Genomic DNA, 25,172 nt, shown 5'->3' with positions numbered 1-25,172 from the left:
TAAACTGCCTACGGGATACATTTAACTCATTCTAATGCTTTAAAGATTATCACAAAGAATCTAAAATCTTTAGCACATTTTTCGCTTCAGTAGCGAGAATTCCATCACCTCGTTCTCTCTCGCGTATCAAGCGTATTATTTTTTTGTCTGAAATCTTCAACGATCCAAAAGCTCGAATGACTTCACGCCTCACATTGTCACTCGGGTCCAGTTCTAGCATTTCGGTTAATACTCGAAGGACTTTAGGCTGCTTGATACCGAGAGTTCCCTACAATCACATAAATCACTGAGAAGGCATCGTATATATCACTAGTACAAGTTGAATGTGAACAAATTTGTTGCAGAAATGTAATCATTTGACATATGCTTCAAAATAAATTGCATTTTATTTTGCATGTAGCTTATTCGTATTGTTATTACATCCACTGTTCTGTGAGTTTTATTACTTGTGCTAATAAGAGAATTGCATGATAACTTGCATCAAGGTTTTTGCAAAAGATTTATCAGCGTCATATCTAAAGTAGCCCTCAAAGTGAGCCAATCCTTGATCTCAGTTTACCATCAGTTATTTTTTCACAGAGAGGTAAGCAATCTGACTCATTTTTGAATTAAAAGTTTAAAATTTACCAATGAAGTAACAGCGTGGGCTCTCATCGTGGGGTCAAGGTCAGACAGTCTCTTTACTACTGTTTCTGCAGCTCGTGTGTACATTTCCAACACCCCCAGAGTGTTTGCCGCTTCTAAACGTACCATCTATAAAAAGTTGCATCATGTTGAGCTAGACGCTTATTTAGCCCCAATTCTGATGTTCAAGATAGTTTTTAAGTTTTCTGATATGGTTTTATCAAATGTAAGTAAAAATACTCAATTTGATGTTTTAATCACTGCATAGAAACGTGCAATGGTACACAGGCTAGCAATAACTAGTCAAAGCTTGAGACTATGGCCACTACCTAAACCCACAAATCTTGGCATTATAATGTGAAATCCTAACCTCAACAGAATCATCCCACAACCTTCTCTCGAGAATGGAATACACGTGTTCTTCATGCTCAGACATGTCACAAGTGTGTTTCCTGCCTAAATGTTGAAGAAGCTGTGCTGCCTCTTGGCGATGACTCCAGACGGGTGACCTAGTAAACTGTTTAAGTACCACTTCAACTAAGTTCCAATTCGACTCATTAAACTGTTTGATCAGTATTCTCAGTGCCTGCAAGAGACACCAGAGCTATTGGTGATGGCATAGAGAAACTGTCTTCACACGTGGAATATACATGTAGGTTAGGTTGCAATATGTTGGAGCACCAAGGCGCTTGTATGAAGTAGTACAAGCATATGCTGAGATGGTAGCATAACTGCCAATGGAGTGTGAAATCATACGAGTAATTCTTAGAAACATGAACATGTATAGCCAGACAAATATCAGTGACGCCACTTTCAACTGTCATAAAGATAAGTTCAAGGTTGACCCTTACCATAGCTCTGTCATGCTTTATGGAATATGGCTTCTGAAATTTATGCAACTTACTATGCAAAAACTATATTTTTCATATCTGTTCTAGAGATTTGTTGTGAATCGTGCAAAAGTACATGCTGTTTACAAACACCAAAATGAATGCCCTTAAACTTAATAATATAAATTAAGTTGGCTATTGTAAATGTTTCATAAGATAACAAAATCATAAAGAATAACCAACCAGTGCTTTTTTATGAGTATCGTTTCCATTGTTGAGATAATGGGTCATCTTCTCCACCGCTTGAATATTCTTGACACAAATAGTGCCAAAAGTGATTGCTGCCTCAAATGAAACACAGTCATCAATGGAGGTATTCTTGCAGAGATGCGCCAGTACCTTTATCAATTCGTCAAATGATGGCATTGACTACAAAATATTAAAAACTTCAAATGTTATTTTTCTATGAGGTCAAATATTCATAAGCAATCAAAGGTATCATTAATTGAAGTTCGCGTAATCAAGTAAATTGGTCACAACCTTACAGTAGCAGCAGATTGAGATGTAGTTTCAGTACAAGTGTGACGCTGAATCTTAGCGGTATGGTAATAAGATAGGTATTACTAAGAAACTTACTTGGAACAGTAATAACTAAGGTTACTACTGTTCCAAGTAATAGTGTAAGAGCAGTAATAACTAAGTTTACTACTGTTCCAAGTAATAGTGTAAGAGTAGTAATAACTAAGTTTACTACTGTTCCAAGTAAGAGTGTAAGAGTAGTAATAACTAAGTTTACTACTGTTCCAAGTAAGAGTGTAAGAGCAGTAATAACTAAGTTTACTACTGTTCCAAGTAAGAGTGTAAGAGTAGTAATAACTAAGTTTACTACTGTTCCAAGTAAGAGTGTAAGAGTAGTAATAACTAAGTTTACTACTGTTCCAAGTAAGAGTGTAAGAGCAGTAATAACTAAGTTTACTACTGTTCTTAAACTCTTCACTGATCACAAGTTTACTATCTTTAGTTTATGGAATACATTTTAGAGAAATTGCATTGGTAGAATTTTGTGTAATTTGGAAAATACAGGCATAGTTCTTATTCATGTCTCAGCAATGAGAATTACAGAGTTTATTGATGCAGTCTTAGAGTTAACGCAATGTGATGAAATTTTCACAAAATTGTGGTCTTAATATGAAAAATTAGTCAAACGGTTCCTTCATGGTTTCTGTTTTAAAACTCATCTTTTGGCTGTGTGCCCCTAACCGTACCTTTTGGCTGTGCGCCCCTAACTGTACCTATGCTCATGTAAAAATATACTTATCAAGTTTTAAAATGTGCACAGAAATTCTTGTTTTATTATCGTAGACAGCCTGAGCTCCATTGTTAATACAATCAGTGTTTATTAATCACTAGTAGTCTTGCTATCATTGCATTATAGTATTTTTGGCTCTTAGCATTGAGTATTTGACTCGAGGGAAATATGTGCATTTGTAAAATTCGGCCACCAATGACAAAACACAAAAGAGAAAAACTGGCTATGGTTAGAGTCTGGTGCACAGAGTTATATCACATAGTTAGTTGAAGTCGTGTACTAGCTCACCTTGTTTATAAACGCTATGCCTTTAATCTCTCCTATTGTTTTCATTACATCTAGCCTGACTTCTTCATTGCCAACAATCAAATAGTCAACTAGGATCTGTACAAGTTCATCTTCCAAGCAGCCTATGCAACAAGTCATCATCATTTAGTATGCACATACTTACGTTCAACTACAACAACAAAATATACTAAACTAGGAATTTTATATAAATAAAACTGTTTTTTGCTAGATCAAAGGAATTCCCCAATAAAACCCACCAATAATCACTTCAAATCTGGTAAGGAATCATAACATATTATAGCAACTCATTACGAAACATAGAAACTCGTAGCAGATCATAAAAACTAATAACGACTCATGACAATTCATAGCAGATCATAACAACTCATCACCGATCATAGCAGCTTCTAACGACAAACTACATCTTTACCTAATCGAACGAGAGCTTTTGTCGACTCATATTGCACTCTTTCATCTGAATCTGTAACAATCGCTGACTTGAGAGCATCAAACACGTCTGCGTCTGGGCAAGCCAGCAAGCCCAATTGCTACAAAGGTCATCATCGTGGTGTAAATGTTCATAGCCCATTCTAGTTAAGGAATATTCTAGAAGAAGCCTTCTGAAAACCAAGTAATTTTAATAATATAATGCGCATAAGACTTTATATTCAGTACTATAAATGTTATTGTTGTGGCTACTGTAACGATTTATTAGATCTTGTTGATATTGAAAGTAAATCTTGTTTAAAATGTTACCCAGAGCAGATAGTCAAATGCACATACATGTATATCAACCTTAAATGCAAATGTTTTCAAGTCTTAGAAAATGAAAAGATCATGTCTAGTTCATCTCACCTTGGCTGCATGCTGCCTTTCTTCCACAAATTTGGATTTTAGGCTCGTTTGAAAGAGATACTGCAATGCACAAAAAAGAGCAGTTTATGCAATAGAAATAAATAGTTTTCATTGCGAGAATATCCCATTATTACCAGAATTTCAATCTCTATGTAAGCTACCAATTTTAGTAACATAATATAGCGACACTGAAATAAGTGTATACCAAATACCATAATTATTCTGGTAGAGTTTGAAATGAACCTTTTAACAAAAACATTTCTTACCTGTACACGATCCCACTTCGGTCCAACGTGTGCAGCCCTCGGTGTCTGATTTCGTACTGCAATCACATTATAATATCATTTGATGTGGCAAACTGTTTGCTTATGTTATAGTCTATCATCAACACATTTCTAGCGGAATACCATAATTCTTCATAAAGCATTTTACTTAATCTACAGACAATTATGACATTTTTGCTACAATATAAGAATGGTATTGTAATAGTTTTTAAATGTGCTTCTATTTAAAAAACTATTAATTGATGCAAACAGCAAAGATTAATAAATTTTATTTCTTTCGAGGAACAAACCAAGGCTGCTTACAGAGTATACTATGCGAAATACTAACCACAAGTTCAAAATTTATAACATTTTTTCTTTTAGAATTTTGGCTTATTTAATATTATGTATATTATGTACATAATGTATAATATACATGATAATATTATTATATATATTATGATAATATTATTATATATATTATAATAATATTATAATATTATTATAATATACATGTATATAATAATGTTATCATAATAATATAATAGTAATATAACTATTATAATTATATTATTATAATAATTAATAATAATAATTACATTGTTAATTATCATTATACATGTAATATTAATATATTATTATAATATTATTATTATATATATGTAATATTAATACATAATAATATACATAATAGATAATAAACATATATTATATTAATTTATGTAGTGTATAGATACAGCATAAAAATGTTTTTGCAAATGTGTACTCATCATATTTTTATTACGAAACAGAGAATAAGAAGAAAATTTGCTCGGGGGTCAGACTATGTTATGCTGACAGAGTAACTTGACATCTAAGACCACTCACTCAGACAAATGGGTAGAAGGATAGGGATGAGCACATCCTTTCAATGGAAGTTGAATTACAACAGTTTTACTTTGTTAGTAGCAGACTTTAGAATGTCTTAAGAAAATACTTGGAAATAATTTGGAGACATTTCTTAAGCCATTCTTAAGACAATATAGTTAACAGTGTTAGCAAGAATATTCAGGTCTGGAGTATTTTGTGATAGTCAGCAGCACTAATTACCACACTGTAGCCTAAGGAACAGAGAGAGTGTGTGCAGACGAGGTTTGCAAGAATGCAGAAGGGAAATGCTGTTACTAAAGCCATAGACCCATTAATTATACTTATACCTATACGTATAGTTAATAGGTCTATGACTAAAACTAGAAAGGGTAATATGGCTACACCAGCCTTTACAACAGCAATTTTGGAATCAGATATAGATAAAAAATGTCCTTATTATCGTATACACACTTTTACAGACTTAAAAAATTTCACGAAGCTGCAAATTGTCCCAAGCTACTTAGCAGACATGTATACTTCAATTATCAATTACAATTCTTTTATGTGCCTTATATGCTAAGTTTAGAACAGTTTGCAGGTATCTGCTATCACTGGGGCTGATACACAACATTACCTGGTTCATCGTCTGACACACCATCAGACACACTGGCAACAACATCTATTGCAAAAAACCAATACAGCACGTTTTAGTCAACCAAGGAGAGACACAAACGAATAAATATACAGAAACCATAACAAGCCTCGAACATAGTTCTGTAAGGTTATCATGTTAGTGATCAAGCAGTAAAGAACATCAAAACCAGACAACTAAACTCACCTAATTTCATTGCTCCAAGAGCCATGGCGGCCTTGCTCGCGGCTCTCAATGACACATTGCTCGTCATTCTACAGAAAAAGAAATAGTGGGTCCATTATCAGCATCATCGACGAATCAGGAATAATTAAACAAGACAATAGCGATGCTATACAAACTTCTTAGGTTGCTCTGCAACTTTTAGCTGTAATGCTTTAGTTCTACACTGCCTCCACAATGATCGCCGATATAGTGATTCCTCTCTCGAGTAGAGCCGGTCTTCTAAACAAGCCTTACATTTTCCATTACTTTCGCAGTAAATGTAATTAGCAGCGTGCGGAATGATGCTCCCTACTAAACTTTTATTCCTGGTCAACCTTTTAGCTTTGGTTTTAATGCTTTCTATCCTCTTCGTGCCAAACAAATATTCAAAGGAATTCATCGGAAATGAGAATCCCAACCGTCGAGGGCCACGAATCACTGGACATATTCTAAGATTGAGACAAGGCACCGCACCACATGAGTCACAAACCGTATCAGAGTCTACAAACAAGACCATAGTTGGATCAGTTTGACGTTGTGAAATCGTTTTTTCACTCATGTCGTGGCTTGGCTGATTATCTACCATTACTATTTCTATTTTTATCTTTATATTATCTGTATTAACAAAAGAATTTGCCTCCTCGGAGGCGCTTGAGTCATTAATGGGCGCTTCTGAAAGTATTTCAGATACAACTGATCGGAATTTTATGCGCTTGGGTCGACCTTGATATGCTTCTGTTGAAGCTGTTTTATTTGCTTGATGAATCGATGATTCCTTTTGCTTTACCACCTCTTTGATATCAGAACTTTTTTTAGTTTTTTTTTCTTTAATAGAAGGTAACTTCTGTGTGGTCTGGGAATGTACTGGCACATCTTTCTGATGAGGACACTTCTGAGAAAGATGTGGTAATTCATCTTCCTTCTTTTTCAGCATATAGTAGCTGCGAAGAAGCTGTGACCCTGACTTTTCTAATTTGGCTTTCTTTTCGAGCCACTCTTTAGGAGGCATTCTGTTTGGGAGCAGATGTTTTATTTGTGAGTCTGCTTTGTTCTTTTCTCTTGCGTCTGGTGAATCCGCACCACTCAAGTTATTTGCAAGCAAAGGTAATAAAACCAGTGCACTCGTGCTGAGTGATCTCATATTGACGGAAGGGTGCACGGCATCCCTTTCTACCGGAACTTTTGATAGTTTAGGAACATCATTCACCGGCTGTGCAACAGCTCGCTCGCCCCCTTTCCAATGATTGATTAGTGAGATCTGGTAGTCATGCTCTGCGTTTATATTTTCTAAGCTGTGGAAATATCGTGCTTCATTTTTGCTAAACCTTTTGGCAAAGTGATTCCTGAGCTCCTCGCCGCTGGTATTGGCGGAGAATGCCTTACTTCTACTTATATCTGTTGACTTAATAGCATTCCAGACTGAGCAGCCCATCGGGCAAGACTCTCTTCCACAAACAGGACATTTGCATGACCTCATTGAGCTGCTGACTGTGAGTTGACGGTAATCCTGCAGGTTTCTCGCCCAGACTTCATAATCAAATAAAGGCGCCCTCTGAAATTGCAGTTTATCTTTCAATGTTTTCTTTTGGCGATTCGATTTTGGAGAGTTGTCAAACAAAGCGTCCGGCATCTTAAAGCAATATGTTTATCTCCAGTTTGAGCCTAACTGAGCTTATTACACATCAAAATCTGATTACGTAATGGGCAACAATCAGCAACTCAAAACGTTTCTTTCTGATAGTTGTTTGTTGTTAGACTTTTGGAAGGTCACAGCAATACAGTTTGTGAGAAGGTAACTTCTATATATATATATATATATATATATATATATATATATATATATATATACATATACATATACATATATATATATATATATATATATATATATATATATATATATATATATAGTATAATAAAGCTATAATATAGCTATAATATATATATATATATATATATATATATATATATATATACAGTCAAACATGGATAACTCGAACTTCAAGGGATCGAGCAAAAGTGTTCAAATTATCAGAGCGTTCAAGTTATCAGAGCACTGTCACAAGTCCATATATTTACTTATTTATTAGTAGATACATGTACATGTACAAACTATAATATAAATCAAAAGCACAAATGGCTTGTTTCAAATTAAATGCTTCTAATGTAAAGTTTAAAACGTTTTTATGAAAAAGTATAGAGATTTTTCTATCACTTGAGATTGGTTTGTTGTTTGAGGTGATGTTATTGCCAGGACGTTTTTCAGATTGACATTGGCAAAACTTGATCGTTGTTGAAATGCTCAGAAGAAAAGACATTTTTTTCATTTGGGGTTTTACCCACGATCAATTTTGCCGTTTTTTTTTAAAGTTTATGCAAAGATTATCTTACTTTACCTGGGATTCGTTAAGAGCAACACTCCGAGACAGTTCAATTAGAAGTTTTACGAGGTTTTACGGTACATTCTATATCACTCACGTTTTTTAATAGATACTTATTGAATGTACACACATATTCTGTGTTTAGGTCAAACGATGAATAGTTTTTTGTAGCTCAGACAACGTTAAAGTTTAATTACAACAATTTTTAAGACGTTTTAAACATTCAACATTCCGACGTTGATTCAACACGGAATCAACGTCGGAAAACTATTCATCACGGGCTAGCCGGGTCACGCACTCAAGGATTTTCGCCACGCGCATACAAAACAAAAACAACATGCGATTTTTGTTTTGTATGTGCGTGGCGAAAATCCTTGCGCGCGTGACCCGGCTAGCCCGTGCTACTCATCGTATAGCAGTATAAATCAAATTTCACCAAAACTTTAGAAAAGTCGTTGACAAAAATATTTTGCCGATGGTGGTAATAACGATGCTTATGAATTACGAAAAGATGAAGTTTACCTCTATGGCTTTGAATAAAGTGATTTTCTAAAGCGATAACAACCGTTTCGGTAGCCGTTGGGCAAAAAAACAGTTCGAATTAACAGTGTTGAGTTCGAGTTATCTATAGCAATTTATCATTACGTGGGAACGGACCAAAGGAAATGTTCGAATTAACCATGTGTTCGAGCTATCCGTGGACGAGTTATCCATGTTTGACTGTATATATATATAGTACTTTATTGGCAATAATCTATATTCTATATATATATATTCTAAAGATAAAGATAATTCTAAAGATAAAGATATATTCTATATCAATAATCTATATTCTATAAATGCTGAAATTAATAACTATCTAATAAGGCCAGCTTCAGCAACTTCGGAACTCTTCAGAGTTCGTTTAAAAGAGTTTCTACTAAAGCGAGCCTAATAAAAAGATTTTCAAGTGTGAAATTGCTCTCAGCCTATACTCACGTTTTTTCTGTTTCTAAAGTTGGTACTGATTGGGTGACGTTAGCCATTTGCTTTTCTTCAGCAAATTCCATTCGCTTTCTAGTTGCTGGTCGATATATTACCAATTTTGTATCATTATGTAGGGAGCCTTGGTTGACGAGTCTATCGGGCGCAAGACCTCCTTCTGTGTCTGGGAAGACATATGTACTCAAAGGCTGTGGGTATGACTTGTCGCGATTCTAAAATATGGATATATATTAAATATTTAATTGAGTGCATAATAGATTTGAAAGCGGAGGTTACAAAATATTTCAACAAACTATTGAACAATACAACACAAAAACACAAATTCGACTTTGTGAGGATATAGTAAAACTAAAATGAAATTTGTTGAAATCAAATGGTTTTCACAGAAACGATGTTGGAGCCACACAAAGCTGAGTACTTTTATCAATAAACTTATGAGCAATAATAGAATGGATGGGAACTAAAAGTGCAGCAAAGATTACATTACCTTCTTGCAGGTAGAGCAATTGCAGTAAAGAAACTGTAATTACAAAGGCAAGGCTGGCTAAGCAAAGCAGTACGTAATGACGGCTATCAAAGCAACCAGCTGCTTTTCCAGTCGTCAGCAGAAGTACGTGATACTTACTAGAGTTCAATGCGTAAACTAGCAAGCTCTGCAATGGTTGGTCAAAAAGCCTACCATGCAAGTGTATAGCGCTCATGCCCATCACAGAACACATTTTAATCTACAGAACTAAGCGCACAGCGTCACATAATAAGCGTCACATGATAAGCGTCACATGATAAGCTCCACTTGAGCTTGCTTTAATAATTTCGTCTCTTTTGTTGGCTACAAGGTGTTGCTTCTGATAGTTTAGAGATGTATGAGAATATGGTTTACTTTGATCATCCACTACCTACATGACTTGTTTTCACTTTTTATGTTATAGCTTCATATAAGAATAATCTTTACATACTTGAAATTACAGGAGTTGTCTACACTTACCACACGACTAATGGCTAAAGTCTTAGCTTTTGGTATTTCTTTCGAGTAGTATTTGAGACGCACAACAGGAGTATATCTGTTCTGTGATTCATCACTTTGCTCAGGCATAGCTGGAAGACTCGTAGCAGTTTGCTAAAAAAGGACATACATGTATATGGTGGACAATATATTATGATTTCATAACTAGTGCTTTCAGAACTGTATTTTGACCTGCTGTCTTCATCTTCAGCATCTCAAGCCACACATACGACTTCTTACACAGTAACACATGATAACTGCAAAAAACGACTGAGAATGTTGAATGCTAAAGCTATGTAGCTATCGCAGATGTTGCAAAAATCTACAGGACAGAAAACTGCAACATGTGTAACACAAAATGTAACATTTAGATTTATACCACATATAATTGTATACCAACGATAGAGGAATATGCAATCTTGAATGCAGAGATAGGAAACTTTAAGTGCTAGGTAGATTCACCAGTACTTTTTATAGCAATATAAGTTGACTGTATTTTGATGTTTATTCTGTATGTCTATTTGAAAGTAATATTCACGATAAACTCCACTCGCTGTCTTACTAAACACAACAAACCTGAGTAATCTGCCTCGATGACATGGCTGACCTCCCGACCGGTTTTGCCATTGATGGTAAATCTCTCTTGGCTACAACATTCCGTGAAGTGTACGTAATTAGCAGTCACAAAACTTTACAGTGAACACTTCTCTCGTTCATTAGCTGAACCTAAGTGACACGTCTGCTATTTGACAAATGAAAACTATAACTAGATACTTTATGACTATCTAATAGCCTAATTCTTAAGCGCTAAAGTTGTTGACACATAAATTGCATATACACGTAGCTAAACAGCTAGACTCACAGGCTCTCGTTGCTAAGCGATGCCCCATGCTATCCACAGACTTGATCGCCTCCTCATAAACTTTTTCTTGCATACTTATGAGTTGTCTGCTCAGTCTGTCCAGTGCTTCCCGCTGAATAAATATTTTATAAACGTAATTCTATTACTCAAGGGCTATAGTTATGGTAAAAGCATATAAAATACATGCCTTACAATATCAGAAATTGGTTTATGGCAAAGTGGGGAGAAGCGGGAGAACAGAAAACTGGGAATAGCAAATTATAAATAGATGAGCATGAAATATGTGAAATGGCAAGGAAAGATGAGTTAGCCTTAGGTTTAGAGGTATGACTATTCGTGGCAGCGTGTTCAAAATGGAATGAAAGCGGTTATGAGGCAATCTGGATAGGATTTAACCTGCTGCATGAGTTCCAGATGTGTTTCGACCTTGACAAAATGATATCTTAAAGAAGATCAATAGTCATACAAATAAATAATAAGGCAGTTTATACTTACAAATGTTTTGTTTTCATGGAATGCCATAGCACTCTTGAATGAACAACAAAAAGTTCAGTTACAACAGAGATTTAAAAACTTGATTAAATTAATTTGTCAACATAAAAGTGGATTACATATCAGTATACCAATGTGAAATAACTGAGCAATAATATTACAAGTGTTGTGTAACGCATGCTAGGAAAGTAGTAACATTATTTTGTTGGTTGTTGCTAGAAGCACAAAAAGGTGTGCAATCGTAAATTTGTTACAAGTCTGTACACTGCATAGAATAATGGTATCAGTGACAACGTTGCAAGGTTTCTAAAAGTTTCCACTCACATTGATATCTCTGTTGTCTTCAGCCTCTCTCCACGGCAGCTCTACTTTACGTCCAGAAGGAGCTGGTAGATGGAATAGATGGAAGAAAGACAATTTAAGACGTACATACAGTAAACTAACCAAACATAAATTTTAAGAAAGACGTAATTACAGCGAGCCAATTACTGTTGATCGAATATTTTAATTTATTCTCTCAAAGAGTTCTCCTACTCACGTTTATTAACGTAGTTGCCAGGGACGGCTATCCCTACTTGATGCAAAGAATTAGGGTCGAGTTCGTTCAAGTATGGTCGAAGGGCACTGAACTCAACTCTGTGGTGCTCAGACATCCAATAGTCATCAGCTGATGGCTCATCTACTATTAAAAAAATTCATGTATTTTTAAAAATTAATTAGAATGCATGCAGTTAGGCTAATACACTATTGTATCAAAGCATGTGAAAATTTTGAAGGCTTTTCCTTGAGAATTTAGAGGTAATACACAGGAACAAACGACCCAACTGCTGACACCCAAGCTGGTAGTTGAAGTGAATACCAAGTTTCTCATTTATGAGAAAATGGTTTTAAAAAAAAGAAAGTAACTCCTCTTCAAATGGCTCAAACCAGGTCAGTAGCGTTTGATAAAACGGGTAGTCAACAAACTTTAATGGCAGAGACAGGTTTGTCTTACAAGAACTATCTAAGATAAGACATTCATGAGAGATTGCTTCTATTTTAACACATGCATCTGCTACACAAAAAGGAATCTGAGAGTCCAGGAAAATGTGGTCAGAGAAGAGAAGATGTTGAAGCAATCTACACGTACCACAGCAGTAACCATGAGGCGAGCCTGGACTCTGGTAACACAAAGTCACTGACTTAACTTACATCAGTTATAAAAGTATTAAAGATGAGAAAAGAAATGGTTGAAAAGGTAAGTTACGCGAGATTGTATATTGAACGACAAAGCTGCGAGGTAAATACTCTAATAATTGCCTACTCACAAACTAAATAGGAGTTGTATTATACTGTTGAACTTTTGCTAAGATTAATAAGATAACTCCGACCCATTTGTAAAGATTGAAAGAAGAAACTGACAAATGGCACAGCAGACTTGGCACACTCATTATTACCAGGAGTTACGATGTCAATGCTCATACTACTCAAGCTGCAAATATCTGAGCGATCAGGTGATGAGCACCCTCTCACGTCTGCAACCAGCAACTGACATTAAATAACAGTTTGTTCATATGGTATCATGAAACAGGTGCTTGACAGCAATGGTCCGTTAATAACAATTGTTTTTACTAAACAACCATAACCTGAAATATAAGCTAATCACCTCAAGCTAAATTAAGGTATTTATTAAAATTGTAAATATGTATTTGGATACACAAAACTTAAGAAAACAGAATGAATGAAAGCATAGCTTTCTTATAATATTCATAGTGTTAGTGGGTACATAGTAACTGAATCTTGTACTGCATTACACTTGCGTTTAATTATTACATTTCTAAATATAGCAAGCAGAACAAAACTATATATTGATAATCTGGTTAAAAGCAGTATTCCATAAATCAAACATTGCTCATTCGATTGGTAACAATAGTGTTTTTACGAAAACTAATTGCGGATTGAACTTTTGAACAACTACATATAAAATCTTTATAGAATCTTATAAAATAAAATTTTTTAAGTAGGCGTGTTTTTATATTTTTATATTTTGAAGTAACCCAGAATGATAACATTACAAAACCTGCTCAACCAATACAAAAATTACTCATCGCTTTCTATAACACATGATTTTGACAAAAGCAAACCTTTGAAAGTAAAACCTTTTTTAAAAAAAAACAAAAACTAGAATGACTAGAGAACAAGTTGCGGGTTTAATGAGATGACAGCCTAAAAAATAAAGAACTCATTTACCTTCTTCACACACTGTAGATCGCGTATGTGTGATAATTGAGTTGGGTTATAGTTTATACATAGAAACTTTACGAATGACTCAAATGAAAATATTTCAAAAAAAGTTTTGTAGTTTGAAAAAAGTTATTGTTGCCTAAAGTTATACCCATTTCATTTGTTGACAAATAGATTTATAAGCCATCGGTGAATTGTACTGGTCAAAAGCAAAGAACATTCTAATAAAACTTCTCAGTGATGTCAGAGCTTTATAAGTATTAAATAGACCAATGCCAACAAAGGATTAATCGTCCCAGTATTATATAGTCTCCTATAAATGTGACATTTACCTGAGTAAGTTGTCTCTGGTTCAGGACTGACCAAAGTCACTTTACTGGCTTCTTTAACCATTTGTTCTTTTGAAAGTTTTGACTTGCTTGGACTCTGAGGATCCATTCGTCTCGAGGAACGTCTGGTTCTCCTAGTGCCCTCATCTGTGACATCGGTAAAAAGGCTGCTCACTACCGACATTTCACTTTGAGATTTATTGCCAGTGCGAGAAATTATGTCAGGCTCTGAATCTTCTTCACCTCCATCATCCTCATCATCGTAATTTTCATCCTAAAATTACTGACACCAATAGTGACTGGGTACAAATCTTTTGTGAAATATTCCATTTGGAATCTCAAACTTTATACACTAAAACATGACTTCTATTATACAGAGTATACCGTATAGAATGGTCATAACAGCCTGATAGCTTACATCATCACTGACGCTTTCCATTTCTTGATCCTCATGCTGAGTAGTCTCTCGGCCATGAGCCAACAACTCCTGTTCACTCGCTAAAGGCTCTCTGAAACTCAATTTAGACTGAGTAGCCCTCTGACCCGCAGCAATTGGGGAAACGATTAGTGTGCCCGCAGTCTGCAGTATTTAGTTACAAAATATAAATACATGTAACTTGTCACTTCTCACGTCAAAGAAATGGCAGAGATATTTATTGAATATTGATTCCTAGCTTGTAACTGGAGTTGTTACTATTTTTTATAATTTTCAAGGAAATAATGCCTGCATGCTATAATATTTTACTGCTCCATGCACTCCATGCAGTATCGCAAACATGGCTGCTAGAAAGCAATTTATATCTCTGTGAGAACGGGAAATGTGCAAGTTCATTGGGCTGTGATTAGAAGAAGCCAATATGTGAAGCTAATGCCACCATTCTAAAGCACTTGTTTGGCATGTCACTTTACCTCATTACCCATAGTGTATTTATGCTGCCTAAACCACCAAATGGCTTGAAACAATGCCCGGAATACATAACGGTAGTACAGCACTGATTCTATACAGGATATAATACTAACATGATGGGTTTGTCGATGTTGTTACTGTAACCCCTAAATTCAAGTGAAGCCTTGAAAAGGCTTTACTTGAAGTTAAATCCTTCAAAAAAACCAATCTAAATGTATTTACAAGTTGATGGCAGCAAGCAGCTGAATTTTTTATAAATAAGATGATGAGCATATTTTTAACATACATTTAACCTGGCCTCCACAAGCTGATGGCTTACAGACTCTGGAACATCATGATCTATAGCCTCAGGTACTTCAGGCAAGACGAGTCGATTACTGCTGAGATTCGCCCCTATAATCTCTTCTGGTACTTCCCTGTTCATGCTAAGTTGAGGAAGGCTTGTAGAAGTAGCAGCTAAAAACAAAAACAAAAGTGTGCAGACAAACAAAATGACTTCTCAGAAACATCCTTTGTAACCCGTCAGCTCATAAAAATACACAATCGGTAGAGAGACATGCGCTACAATTAATAATGTAGTCATGCAACTTAGCAAAGTTGCAGCAACCAAAGTTAAGTCCTCAATTGACCTGGAATAAGTAAGACCTGGAGCTAGCAAACAGAGTATGCAGAGAAATAGCTGCTGAGATCAACCAAACACCAACAAGCTAGTGTTTACAGTTTATACCTGTGTTAAGCCTGTCATCAGAGTTGGCTGTTGGAAGACGACTCATGTCAACGGGTAAACTACTCATAGCGGATTTGTCAAGTCTAGAGTTATTGCCCATGTCTGAGTAGCGAACTCCGAAGTCTGCGTCAGAGTGCATGCCGTCTGCAACTTCATCCTACAACATTGCAAAAACCAAGTTTATTGGAGGAAGAACCGTGTCAAATTTTGCATTCAACCAGCACCTTACTGAAGCCATGAAAAGAGTTGAGTAATGTCATATACATAGCTGGCTAAAGCAGATAAAAAGTTAACTTAAGAAGCCGGTGTCGGATGTAATGAAGGTATACACAGAGTTAAATGAAGATATACACAGAGTTAGATGAAGATATACACAGAGTTAAATGAAGATATACACAGAGTTAAATAAAGATATACACAGAGTTAAATGAAGGTATACACAAAGTTAAATGAAGATATACACAGAGTTAAATGAAGGTATACACAGAGTTAAATGAAGATATACACAGAGTTAAATGAAGGTATACACAGAGTTAAATGAAGATATACACAGAGTTAAATGAAGGTATACACAGAGTTAAATGAAGATATACACAGAGTTGAATGAAGATATACACAGAGTTAACTAAAAATACACACAGGGTTCAATGAAGATATAAACAGAGTTAAATGAAAGTACACACAGAGTTAGATGAGGGTATACACAGAGTTAAATGAAGATATACACAGAGTTGAATGAAGATACACACAGAGTTAAATAAAGATATACACAGAGTTAAATGAAGATATACACAGAGTTAAATGAAGATATATACAGAGTTAAATGAAGATATACACAGAGTTAAATGAAGATACACACAGAGTTAAATGAAGATATACACAGAGTTGAATGAAGATATACACAGAGTTAACTAAAAATACACACAGGGTTCAATGAAGATATAAACAGAGTTAAATGAAGATATACACAGAGTTAAATGAAGGTATACACAGAGTTAAATGAAGGTATACACAGAGTTAAATGAAGGTATACACAGAGTTAAATGAAGATATACACAGAGTTAAATGAAGGTATACACAGAGTTAAATGAAGATATACACAGAGTTAAATGAAGGTATACACAGAGTTAAATGAAGGTATACACAGAGTTAAATGAAGATATACACAGAGTTAAATGAAGATATACACAGAGTTGAATGAAGATATACACAGAGTTAACTAAAAATACACACAGGGTTCAATGAAGATATAAACAGAGTTAAATGAAGATATACACAGAGTTAAATGAAGGTATACACAGAGTTAAATGAAGATATACACAGAGTTAAATGAAGGTATACACAGAGTTAAATGAAGATATACACAGAGTTAAATGAAGGTATACACAGAGTTAAATGAAGGTATACACAGAGTTAAATGAAGGTATACACAGAGTTAAATGAAGATATACACAGAGTTAAATGAAGGTATACACAGAGTTAAATGAAGATATACACAGAGTTAAATGAAGGTATACACAGAGTTAAATGAAGGTATACACAGAGTTAAATGAAGATATACACAGAGTTAAATGAAGATATACACAGAGTTGAATGAAGATATACACAGAGTTAACTAAAAATACACACAGGGTTCAATGAAGATATAAACAGAGTTAAATGAAAGTACACACAGAGTTAGATGAGGGTATACACAGAGTTAAATGAAGATATACACAGAGTTGAATGAAGGTACACACAGAGTTAACTAAAGATACACACAGGGTTAAATGAAGATATACACAGAGTTGAATGAATTTATACACAGAGTTGAATGAAGGGATACACAGAGTTGAATGAAGGGATACACAGAGTTGAATGAAGGTACACACAGAGTAGAATAAAAGTATAGACAGAGTAGAATTCTTACACAAAAAGTTGATTAAGCAAAACAGAAAGCCTCCTAAAGCAGAAAAAAGAGTTGACTGATGGTATATGCAACGCTTAATATAATCAAACTGGTAAGTTTGCTATCACAGAACTGACTAAAGTTAAGTATAAAGCTGCCTGATAATAGATTTTTAAATATAATAATTTATATAATTTAGATTTATAATGTAAATAATTTAGATAATGAACATTATACAACTAACTTGATGCTCCGTGTAGTGGCATATGAGTTGCCCACAACAGAGCATACAAACTTGATATTGCTTGTATATTATGAACCATATGGTGAACAAGAAGCTCCATTGTCAGATGTACTGACCTCTCTAGCAGGTGAATGCTTGATAATAATCTGCTCTAGCTTGTTTTCCAGCCACTGAACCCTTTTTCGTCGCTTGTTGATTAGACCACTGTCAGCTCCGCTGTCAACAGCGGAGAGTAAATCCTGCCTCGCATGAGCCAGCTCTCTGTTAATCTTACCACAGATCTGTACAAGACATACTCAACCTTTTCACATCTTCAGCTAATTATGATGAGCAAAATCTCAAACCACTAACAGTTGTTATTTGAGCATATTCTTTCCTGTTGAAACCTTTAATTATTTGCACCAACTCAGCATTGAATCAGCGAGATAATACAATCTACAATCTTAAACACTATCACAATTTATGACTGGTTAGTGGTTACTATGACCAATTCATTATTAAGCATCTTAGATCACCTACAGAAACACAGACCATGTTGTTTTCCTTTGAGGCTACGTATTGACCCTTGCTCTCTAACATACCATTACTGTACCTTAGATAATCAATTCATAAGTTTGCCGCTTGTACTTGATACTCAGAACTACAATTTACTGTGTGTATTCAGGTTGTAACATTCAAAACAATTTCAAAAATGGTTACATGGCTTTATCGAATATTGGCAAAACGAGGATAGCAGTTGAATAAATCACATCATAAATGTACCTTTATGTAAAAAATGCAATGGTTTATTAAAATTGCTATGCCTAATTATGTAACTTATAGTTACCAGTTGCTAGTTAGAAAGAGATGTTGACCTAATCTGCCTACATCCAATGTGAATCATTCTTGAAAAAGTGACAAGCGGGTTATAATGAGCAGAATAGTGAACTATCAGCAGATTTGACACATTCATGAAAATTACATACATTCCTAGACAACTTTACTGAACCATATAATAGCGTCTCTTTAATGGCAGATAAAAGAGTGAAACCGGATGATGTCAGATATAGTGATAAAGTTAAGGCCAGCTTTAAATGGTGAAATAACAGTGGATGCAACTAATTCTCTCCGTTTAACTTTGTCTGCAATACTGATTTAGCTTATAAACACTTAATTAACTACTACCTCTCGACCATTTCATTAACTACCTTTACCCATCTTATTAACTACTACCTCTACCCATCTTATTAACTACTACCTCTACCCATCTTATTAACTACTACCTCTACTCATCTTATTAACTACTACCTCTACCCATCTTATTAACTACTACCTCTACCCATCTTATTAGCTACTACCTCTACCCATCTTATTAACTACTACCTCTACCCATCTTATTAACTACTACCTCTACCCATCTTATTAACTACTACTTCTACCCATCTTATTAACTACTTCCTCTACTCATCTTATTAGCTACTACCTCTACCCATCTTATTAACTACTACCTCTACCCATCTTATTAACTACTACCTCTACCCATCTTATTAACTACTACTTCTACCCATCTTATTAACTACTTCCTCTACTCATCTTATTAGCTACTACCTCTACCCATCTTATTAACTACTACCTCTACCTATCTTATTAACTACTACATCTACCCATCGGCAACTATTGCTGAGCAAACACATGTATAGGAGTCCTTAATTAAACAAACAATGAAGGCATGCAAGGCTAATATAACCTCTAGTGTAAATTAGGGCACCTTATGAATGCCTTACAGTGGCTATTGATAACAGTGTGATCTGTTAAATTAGGTAACTTAAAACTTTGCCGTGTGTACAAAATGCAGCTAAGCATGTTTGAGTAAATTAACACATGTCTGCGTGTGAGATTGAGATAATAAAATGTCAATATGTCTTACCTGTAGTAAAATAATCATCTCATCAGATTTAATTTTTAGCTGTTTAACTTGGTCAACGTGAAACTGAAGAGAGCTTGCTTTAGCCGTTTTGAGATCCAGCAGAGCCTGACGCAGTTGTTCTTGAAAAAGTACAACATTCTTGCGCTGCTCTTTCATATACAAATCTGATCTGTAGCAAATCTTAACATGCTCTTTTAATGGTTTACCACTTCTTACTGGTGCTGGCTTCTCTGTCAATCCAGCAATGCTGGGCAATTTGTCAAATTTATTGATGGTTGGCATTGCTTGGCAGTTAGCACAAATCTCCTTTAGCCAAAACGGTAGCAATAGACATTACACCCATCTCAAATAACTTCAGGCACAGAGTTCTGCAAAAGTAGTATTGAATGTCACCTCCATGGCTGAGTGACATACAGTAAGAAAAATATTGCCCTAATATCTTTTAGATTGTCAGAATGTTAAGTTAAAAAAAATCTGACAACTCTAGAATATTCAAAATAGCAAAACAGTTAATTTTAACGCTTTCATGGAGACTCTTCAATTCATGTTTATTGCACTAGATATATCTAGTATAATTTGTTGCAATCTTTGCTGGAAGGCTTTTGTAGAACAAATTTTAAAAATAGAAACTGCGGGCAAATTGACAGTATAAAACCATAGCTGTGTTTTACAGACCATGCAATTTGTATGAGACGTATTCAGTTTTTGTATGGAAATATCACAAAAACAATGTACTAACAGGAAATGCAGCAAGACCACAGGATAAGCGTATAATACGTACGAGCAGCAAGACACCCAAAGACATCAAGACATCCAATTAGAAAACATCAAAAGCAAATTAGAAATTTCAAAATTAGAGAGATCAATCATAAAAATTGTGTCAATATCTGCTGAAGAAACCGCCAAAGAAATGTAGGAGCAATTAAATCTACCAAAGAAACATCGGAGACAAATCAAATGATTACGTGTATGCAGATCTGCCATTCTCTGTCAGACATGACCTAGATACCCGAAGTAAGTCACGAGCTCTACCCTACATGTCTACATCATGTACATCAACTAAAGACTTACGCAAACAAGATATCTTCGCACACTTGACATAGAGCTTTGAACCTTAACACTCAACCTACTTCCACAGCTGACTGCTAAGGAGCCTCTCTCTCCCCGCCTTAGGAGCCTCATTCTCTTTCATCAGCCTAGGCTTTTCTACATCACTATCTCAATTGCCAAAAAGGTTTACCTATTGACTCCCTATTGACTGTCACGAATCTCATTTGTCTGTTGAGACTCACAGCCATACTCGACTGAGCAAACAAATATGGGCGAGCATTCGAGCAAGGATGTAACTTTTATTAGCTATTTTAACTTTTTGTTATTAATATTATTGTTTTAGAATTTTATTAGTTGCGTACTTAATTGTTTGACTCATAAAATAAAAAAGTAACTTTTATTGGTAAATGTCAGTATTGCTTGCAATAGCTTAACACCTTCACTAGTACCTGAACCAGTGATAATCAAATTCGTTTCCATAAGCTAAGCAAAAGTGCACAAACTAAACGTAGTCAAAATAGAATAACATGACAAAGCAAATTCAACACTAATGTTGGGTGTGGATTCAGATTAGTTATGCATAACATAACTTTTAGCTCCACCTATACCACAGTTATAGTTTGATAATATTGATGATGATGATGATGATGATGATGATGATAATGTACACCACAGCACTAAAACTAGTGTTCTAAAAACTGATAGCATTGCTAAAACAAAAGTTATGAAATATTAAATTAAAGTTAGTAATCTTTTATTTTGCTGATAAGAAAATAACAAAAAGCCTCTATTTGCAAGCAATTAAATGATTATTAAATTAAAATAAAATTTGAAAGTCAAACTAGTAGAAGTATATTTAAAGTGCAAAAGTATGCAAAAATGTTTGGTATTATCAAATGAGCCGTTATGGCATCAGGAAGATTTACACAAGGTAAACGAACGAAATCCTCTTACCTAGCACACCTGTCTACATGTGTCTATAGCGACAACGACGTCTTCGTAATTTTTCAGTTAGGGAATTTGTACGATCCTATCGTTTACTACATCGTGTTGTTTGTAAATGAAACGGAGTCGCCGCGAACGTCGATAGTCGCACCCAATCGGCACTAATCGCGCCTATAAAGCGTCTGTCAAACAAATCAGCTTCCTTTTTCTTTTAGAACTGGTAAGTGGCATACGTGCGTTTTGGTTGTTAAATGAAATAGATTCTTTAATCGTGGGTAATCTTCCCACCATATATCTCTATGGCTTTTATCATTATTTGGAACGTTAATTTATTTGTTATAAAAGCTGGTAGCCGTGTAATATATTTTTAGCAGAGAAAAATTATGACTTCTCAGTTAATAAGTGGCTCACATCGATTTTTACATAGGAACATACGGCATCATGGTGCGTATGAATGTCTTGGCTGATGCTTTGAAGAACATTTCAAATGCTGAGAAACGAGGAAAACGCCAAGTTCTGCTGCGGCCTAGTTCCAAAGTCATCATTCGGTTCTTGAAAGTCATGATGAAGCATGGTAAGGGCACTTTGTCAGGGAAGGCAGTCGCCAGTAAATACCAGTAGCTTTTTGCTACTGTCCTGGCAAAAACCCTCGCCGCAAGGAAATCTAAATCATGTAAATATGCGATTATTCTGACTGGCTTTTGCCCGGATAAATGTAATTGGATTAACTTTCTCTGGGGCTATTGTTAGTACTACCATATTTCTTTAGGTTATATTGGCGAGTTTGAGATTGTTGATGACCACCGTTCTGGCAAAATCGTTGTGAATCTTACTGGACGTTTGAACAAGGTAAGAGGTTACAATTTTATAATGTTAAAGTTTCTATATGTTAGCGGGATGTAAACTAAGGCTGTCATAGAAGTAAACTAACATGTCAGTAACAACACAGTATGCTTGCCAAGTATATTAAGTTGAATTGTGCCGGTTGCTGTTGTTTCCCTTTAGCACAAATCGCTTCATAATTTTTTTGTATCGATAATGATGACTAATGTGTTTATTGGTTGGCATGTTATGCGCCTGTGGCTTTGTTGGGATGTTGCTGAGGTTGCAGTCACATTTATGTAACTAAAGCATTGGTATCAATGCTGAGTCAACAAGCAGTGAGCAGTTAAATTTTTTATTGTCATGACAAACGATAGTTTACGAGTTGCTGTTTCCCAACATGACATTTTCCAAGTCCCACGCAATCTTTGTCGTTGTGTTGCATGCAGAGCATGTCATAACTTTTTTGTTCAGTGACATTTTCAGTTTACTAATTATTGATCCGAGTAATTTTTAAGGTTTTGAAACTTGTAGTTTTTTCTTGGGATGATGCTTTAAATAATCGTTTATCTGCCATTATCGTAAGGATTACAACAAGATTGAGTTGGCTCATTAGACAGTGTTAATATGCTTTTGTTTTCCTATGCAAGTAAAGGAAGTATTTTTGCTGAGAATGACCTTTTTGGTCTCATAAAATTTGCTTGTTTTTTATTCAACTCAAGTAACTTGATCAATAAGTTACTTTTCTCTAGTACTGGTTTTTGTCAAAAATGAAATCACTCATTGTGTCTTAATATGGACATTGTTACAGTGTGGAGTTATCAGTCCAAGATATGATGTTGGTATTCATGATATTGAGACATGGACCAACAACTTACTACCTTCTCGACAGTTTGGGTATGTGTATAGAATATTATCAGGAACAAATTTGTCTGAAAATGTTTGTCGTTTATAAATTCATTTATGCTGGATTTTCCATCAGTACTACCATTTGTGCTCCTTCCTTGAGACCTGTGATTGAGAGCTACACAGGGTTGTATGGAGCTCTGTATAATCTCTGTTAATCTAAATAGATCCAACTAGGTTATGGAGGCATGTATGAAAATTCACTGGTTTGCAGAGGATATGTATCAATAAACAGTTGCGTATGTTGTTTCGTGTCCAAAAGTTTGCATTGTCAATCTTTGCATAGGATGAAAAGATCATTATTGATTTGGTTAGGGTTCAGGTGTTAACATCTATTGTTGTATAAACTGTGGTCTCGTATGTGCTTACCTTCTCCTTCAAAAGCTACTAATACATGTGCATTGTGTATTAGTCCGTCAAGTAAGGGTAGACTAAACTGGCACACTGAGTAAGTGGGTTTGAGAATTTCCTTGGTGAACTCAAGACTCAATCCACTCAGTGATAATTATTAATATTAGTAAATCTTGTTACTGTTGTCTGTTAAATTATGATCTTACACTAGAATATTCATCTGATTGCAGGTATGTAGTGATGACCACCTCCCAAGGAATTATGGACCATGAAGAAGCTAAGAGAAAACACCTTGGTGGAAAAATTCTTGGATTTTTCTTTTAAATAAAATGGTGTAAAAGTAAACAGCTGCCTTTTTATTGTCTGTGTGATCTTCCTCTAGTTACTCGAGAACACATGCTTTATCCGAAAGAAATAGTTCTGGTTGATAAACAAGCTGGCAATTAGTTAGCTGTTGAGCGAAGTCATCTTTCAAGATAATAAAAAAAGTTAAATAAGTTGTGTAAATGCAAAAACTAGATGTATAGCATCAGTGCAGGGGTTCCCAACCTGGAGTGCATTTTAGAAATCAGGGTTTACAATACGAAGTATTTACAATTTTCTTATTTGGCTTTGATAATTAATAACTACTAGAACCACTGATATAGAGCTATTATTAGTATCATTTTAAAGCCAATAGACCTTTTCCTAACATAAATTTCTCCCATTGCTATATTGGAGTTGTCTTCTTCAAAAGGGTATAATCTGTTAGTAATGAATTGAAGAATATGATATAACAGCTTGTAATCAGTCTAGTATTCAGATGCTCTTAATGCTGCAACAGACCGTATAGCTTTTGGTTGTGGAAAATATGCACAAATAATATTGAACGCTAGATTTGGCATTGTTAGAATATTCAGCAAAATATTTGCAAAAATGCCCTGGCCTAGCTGCATATATCAGCTGAAAGAAAAATCAACAACTTAGCCATCATAGAAAACACATCAGGCTCACAAGTTCTAGTATTATATATATAGTTTATACTAGTATATAGTTAGTTCATCAATGGGCGCGCTGCACTGGGTAACTAACTAAGAAATAACCACTATGTGGTATCTGGTACTATCGTTCAGACATCCAACATTGTTAGCACTTGCTAATTAATCCTGTTATGTGATTGTCTCTTGATGTACCACGTACCAATTGAAAGAAAAGTCGAAAAATTAACTTCTGGCCGAGATGCACCAATTCACTATTTCTTTCAGTACTAGTTTACCTTGTTTATATGTGGTTAATGAG

General features: G+C 35.0%; 2 protein-coding genes across 2 annotated transcripts; one reads left to right on the top strand and one right to left on the bottom strand.

Moving 5' to 3' along the window:
- Nucleotides 1–20,102, bottom strand: LOC137399255 (uncharacterized). The gene is made up of 22 exons (XM_068085318.1): nucleotides 19,821–20,102; nucleotides 18,031–18,195; nucleotides 15,783–15,939; nucleotides 15,375–15,511; nucleotides 14,567–14,728; nucleotides 14,152–14,422; nucleotides 12,967–13,110; nucleotides 12,135–12,278; nucleotides 11,921–11,982; nucleotides 11,105–11,216; nucleotides 10,819–10,889; nucleotides 10,225–10,356; nucleotides 9,234–9,451; nucleotides 5,857–5,924; nucleotides 4,173–4,228; nucleotides 3,907–3,966; nucleotides 3,482–3,599; nucleotides 3,052–3,173; nucleotides 1,698–1,883; nucleotides 995–1,210; nucleotides 628–753; nucleotides 1–268 (listed from the first exon to the last, which is right to left on the bottom strand). The coding sequence occupies exons 1-22, from the start codon at nucleotides 20,100–20,102 to the stop codon at nucleotides 50–52; spliced, it is 3,228 nt and encodes a 1,075-aa protein (XP_067941419.1). The 3' UTR covers nucleotides 1–49.
- Nucleotides 20,103–22,222: 2,120 nt separating this feature from the next.
- On the top strand, nucleotides 22,223–24,239 carry LOC137400806 (small ribosomal subunit protein uS8A). Its single transcript, XM_068087148.1, has 4 exons — nucleotides 22,223–22,389; nucleotides 22,585–22,664; nucleotides 23,449–23,534; nucleotides 24,125–24,239. The coding sequence occupies exons 1-4, from the start codon at nucleotides 22,257–22,259 to the stop codon at nucleotides 24,216–24,218; spliced, it is 393 nt and encodes a 130-aa protein (XP_067943249.1). The 5' UTR covers nucleotides 22,223–22,256; the 3' UTR covers nucleotides 24,219–24,239.
- The last annotated feature ends 933 nt before the right edge of the window (nucleotides 24,240–25,172 follow it).

Source organism: Watersipora subatra, chromosome 1 (assembly GCF_963576615.1).
Source record: "Watersipora subatra chromosome 1, tzWatSuba1.1, whole genome shotgun sequence".
Classification (NCBI taxonomy): Eukaryota; Metazoa; Bryozoa; class Gymnolaemata; order Cheilostomatida; family Watersiporidae; genus Watersipora; species Watersipora subatra.
This window is presented reverse-complemented; position numbering and strand designations above follow the sequence as displayed.

Excerpts from the sequence above, each read along its gene's own strand:
- LOC137399255 (XM_068085318.1), bottom strand. The coding sequence starts at position 20,102 with ATGCCAACCATCAATAAATTTGACAAATTGCCCAGCATTGCTGGATTG. Across the intron at positions 1,211-1,697 it reads ATACTCATAAAAAAGCACTG|GCACTGAGAATACTGATCAA; the intron begins GTTGGTTATTCT and ends TGTCTCTTGCAG. Across the intron at positions 754-994 it reads TGTGGGATGATTCTGTTGAG|ATGGTACGTTTAGAAGCGGC; the intron begins GTTAGGATTTCA and ends AACTTTTTATAG.
- LOC137400806 (XM_068087148.1), top strand. The coding sequence starts at position 22,257 with ATGGTGCGTATGAATGTCTTGGCTGATGCTTTGAAGAACATTTCAAAT. Across the intron at positions 22,665-23,448 it reads TTACTGGACGTTTGAACAAG|TGTGGAGTTATCAGTCCAAG; the intron begins GTAAGAGGTTAC and ends ACATTGTTACAG. Across the intron at positions 23,535-24,124 it reads CTACCTTCTCGACAGTTTGG|GTATGTAGTGATGACCACCT; the intron begins GTATGTGTATAG and ends ATCTGATTGCAG.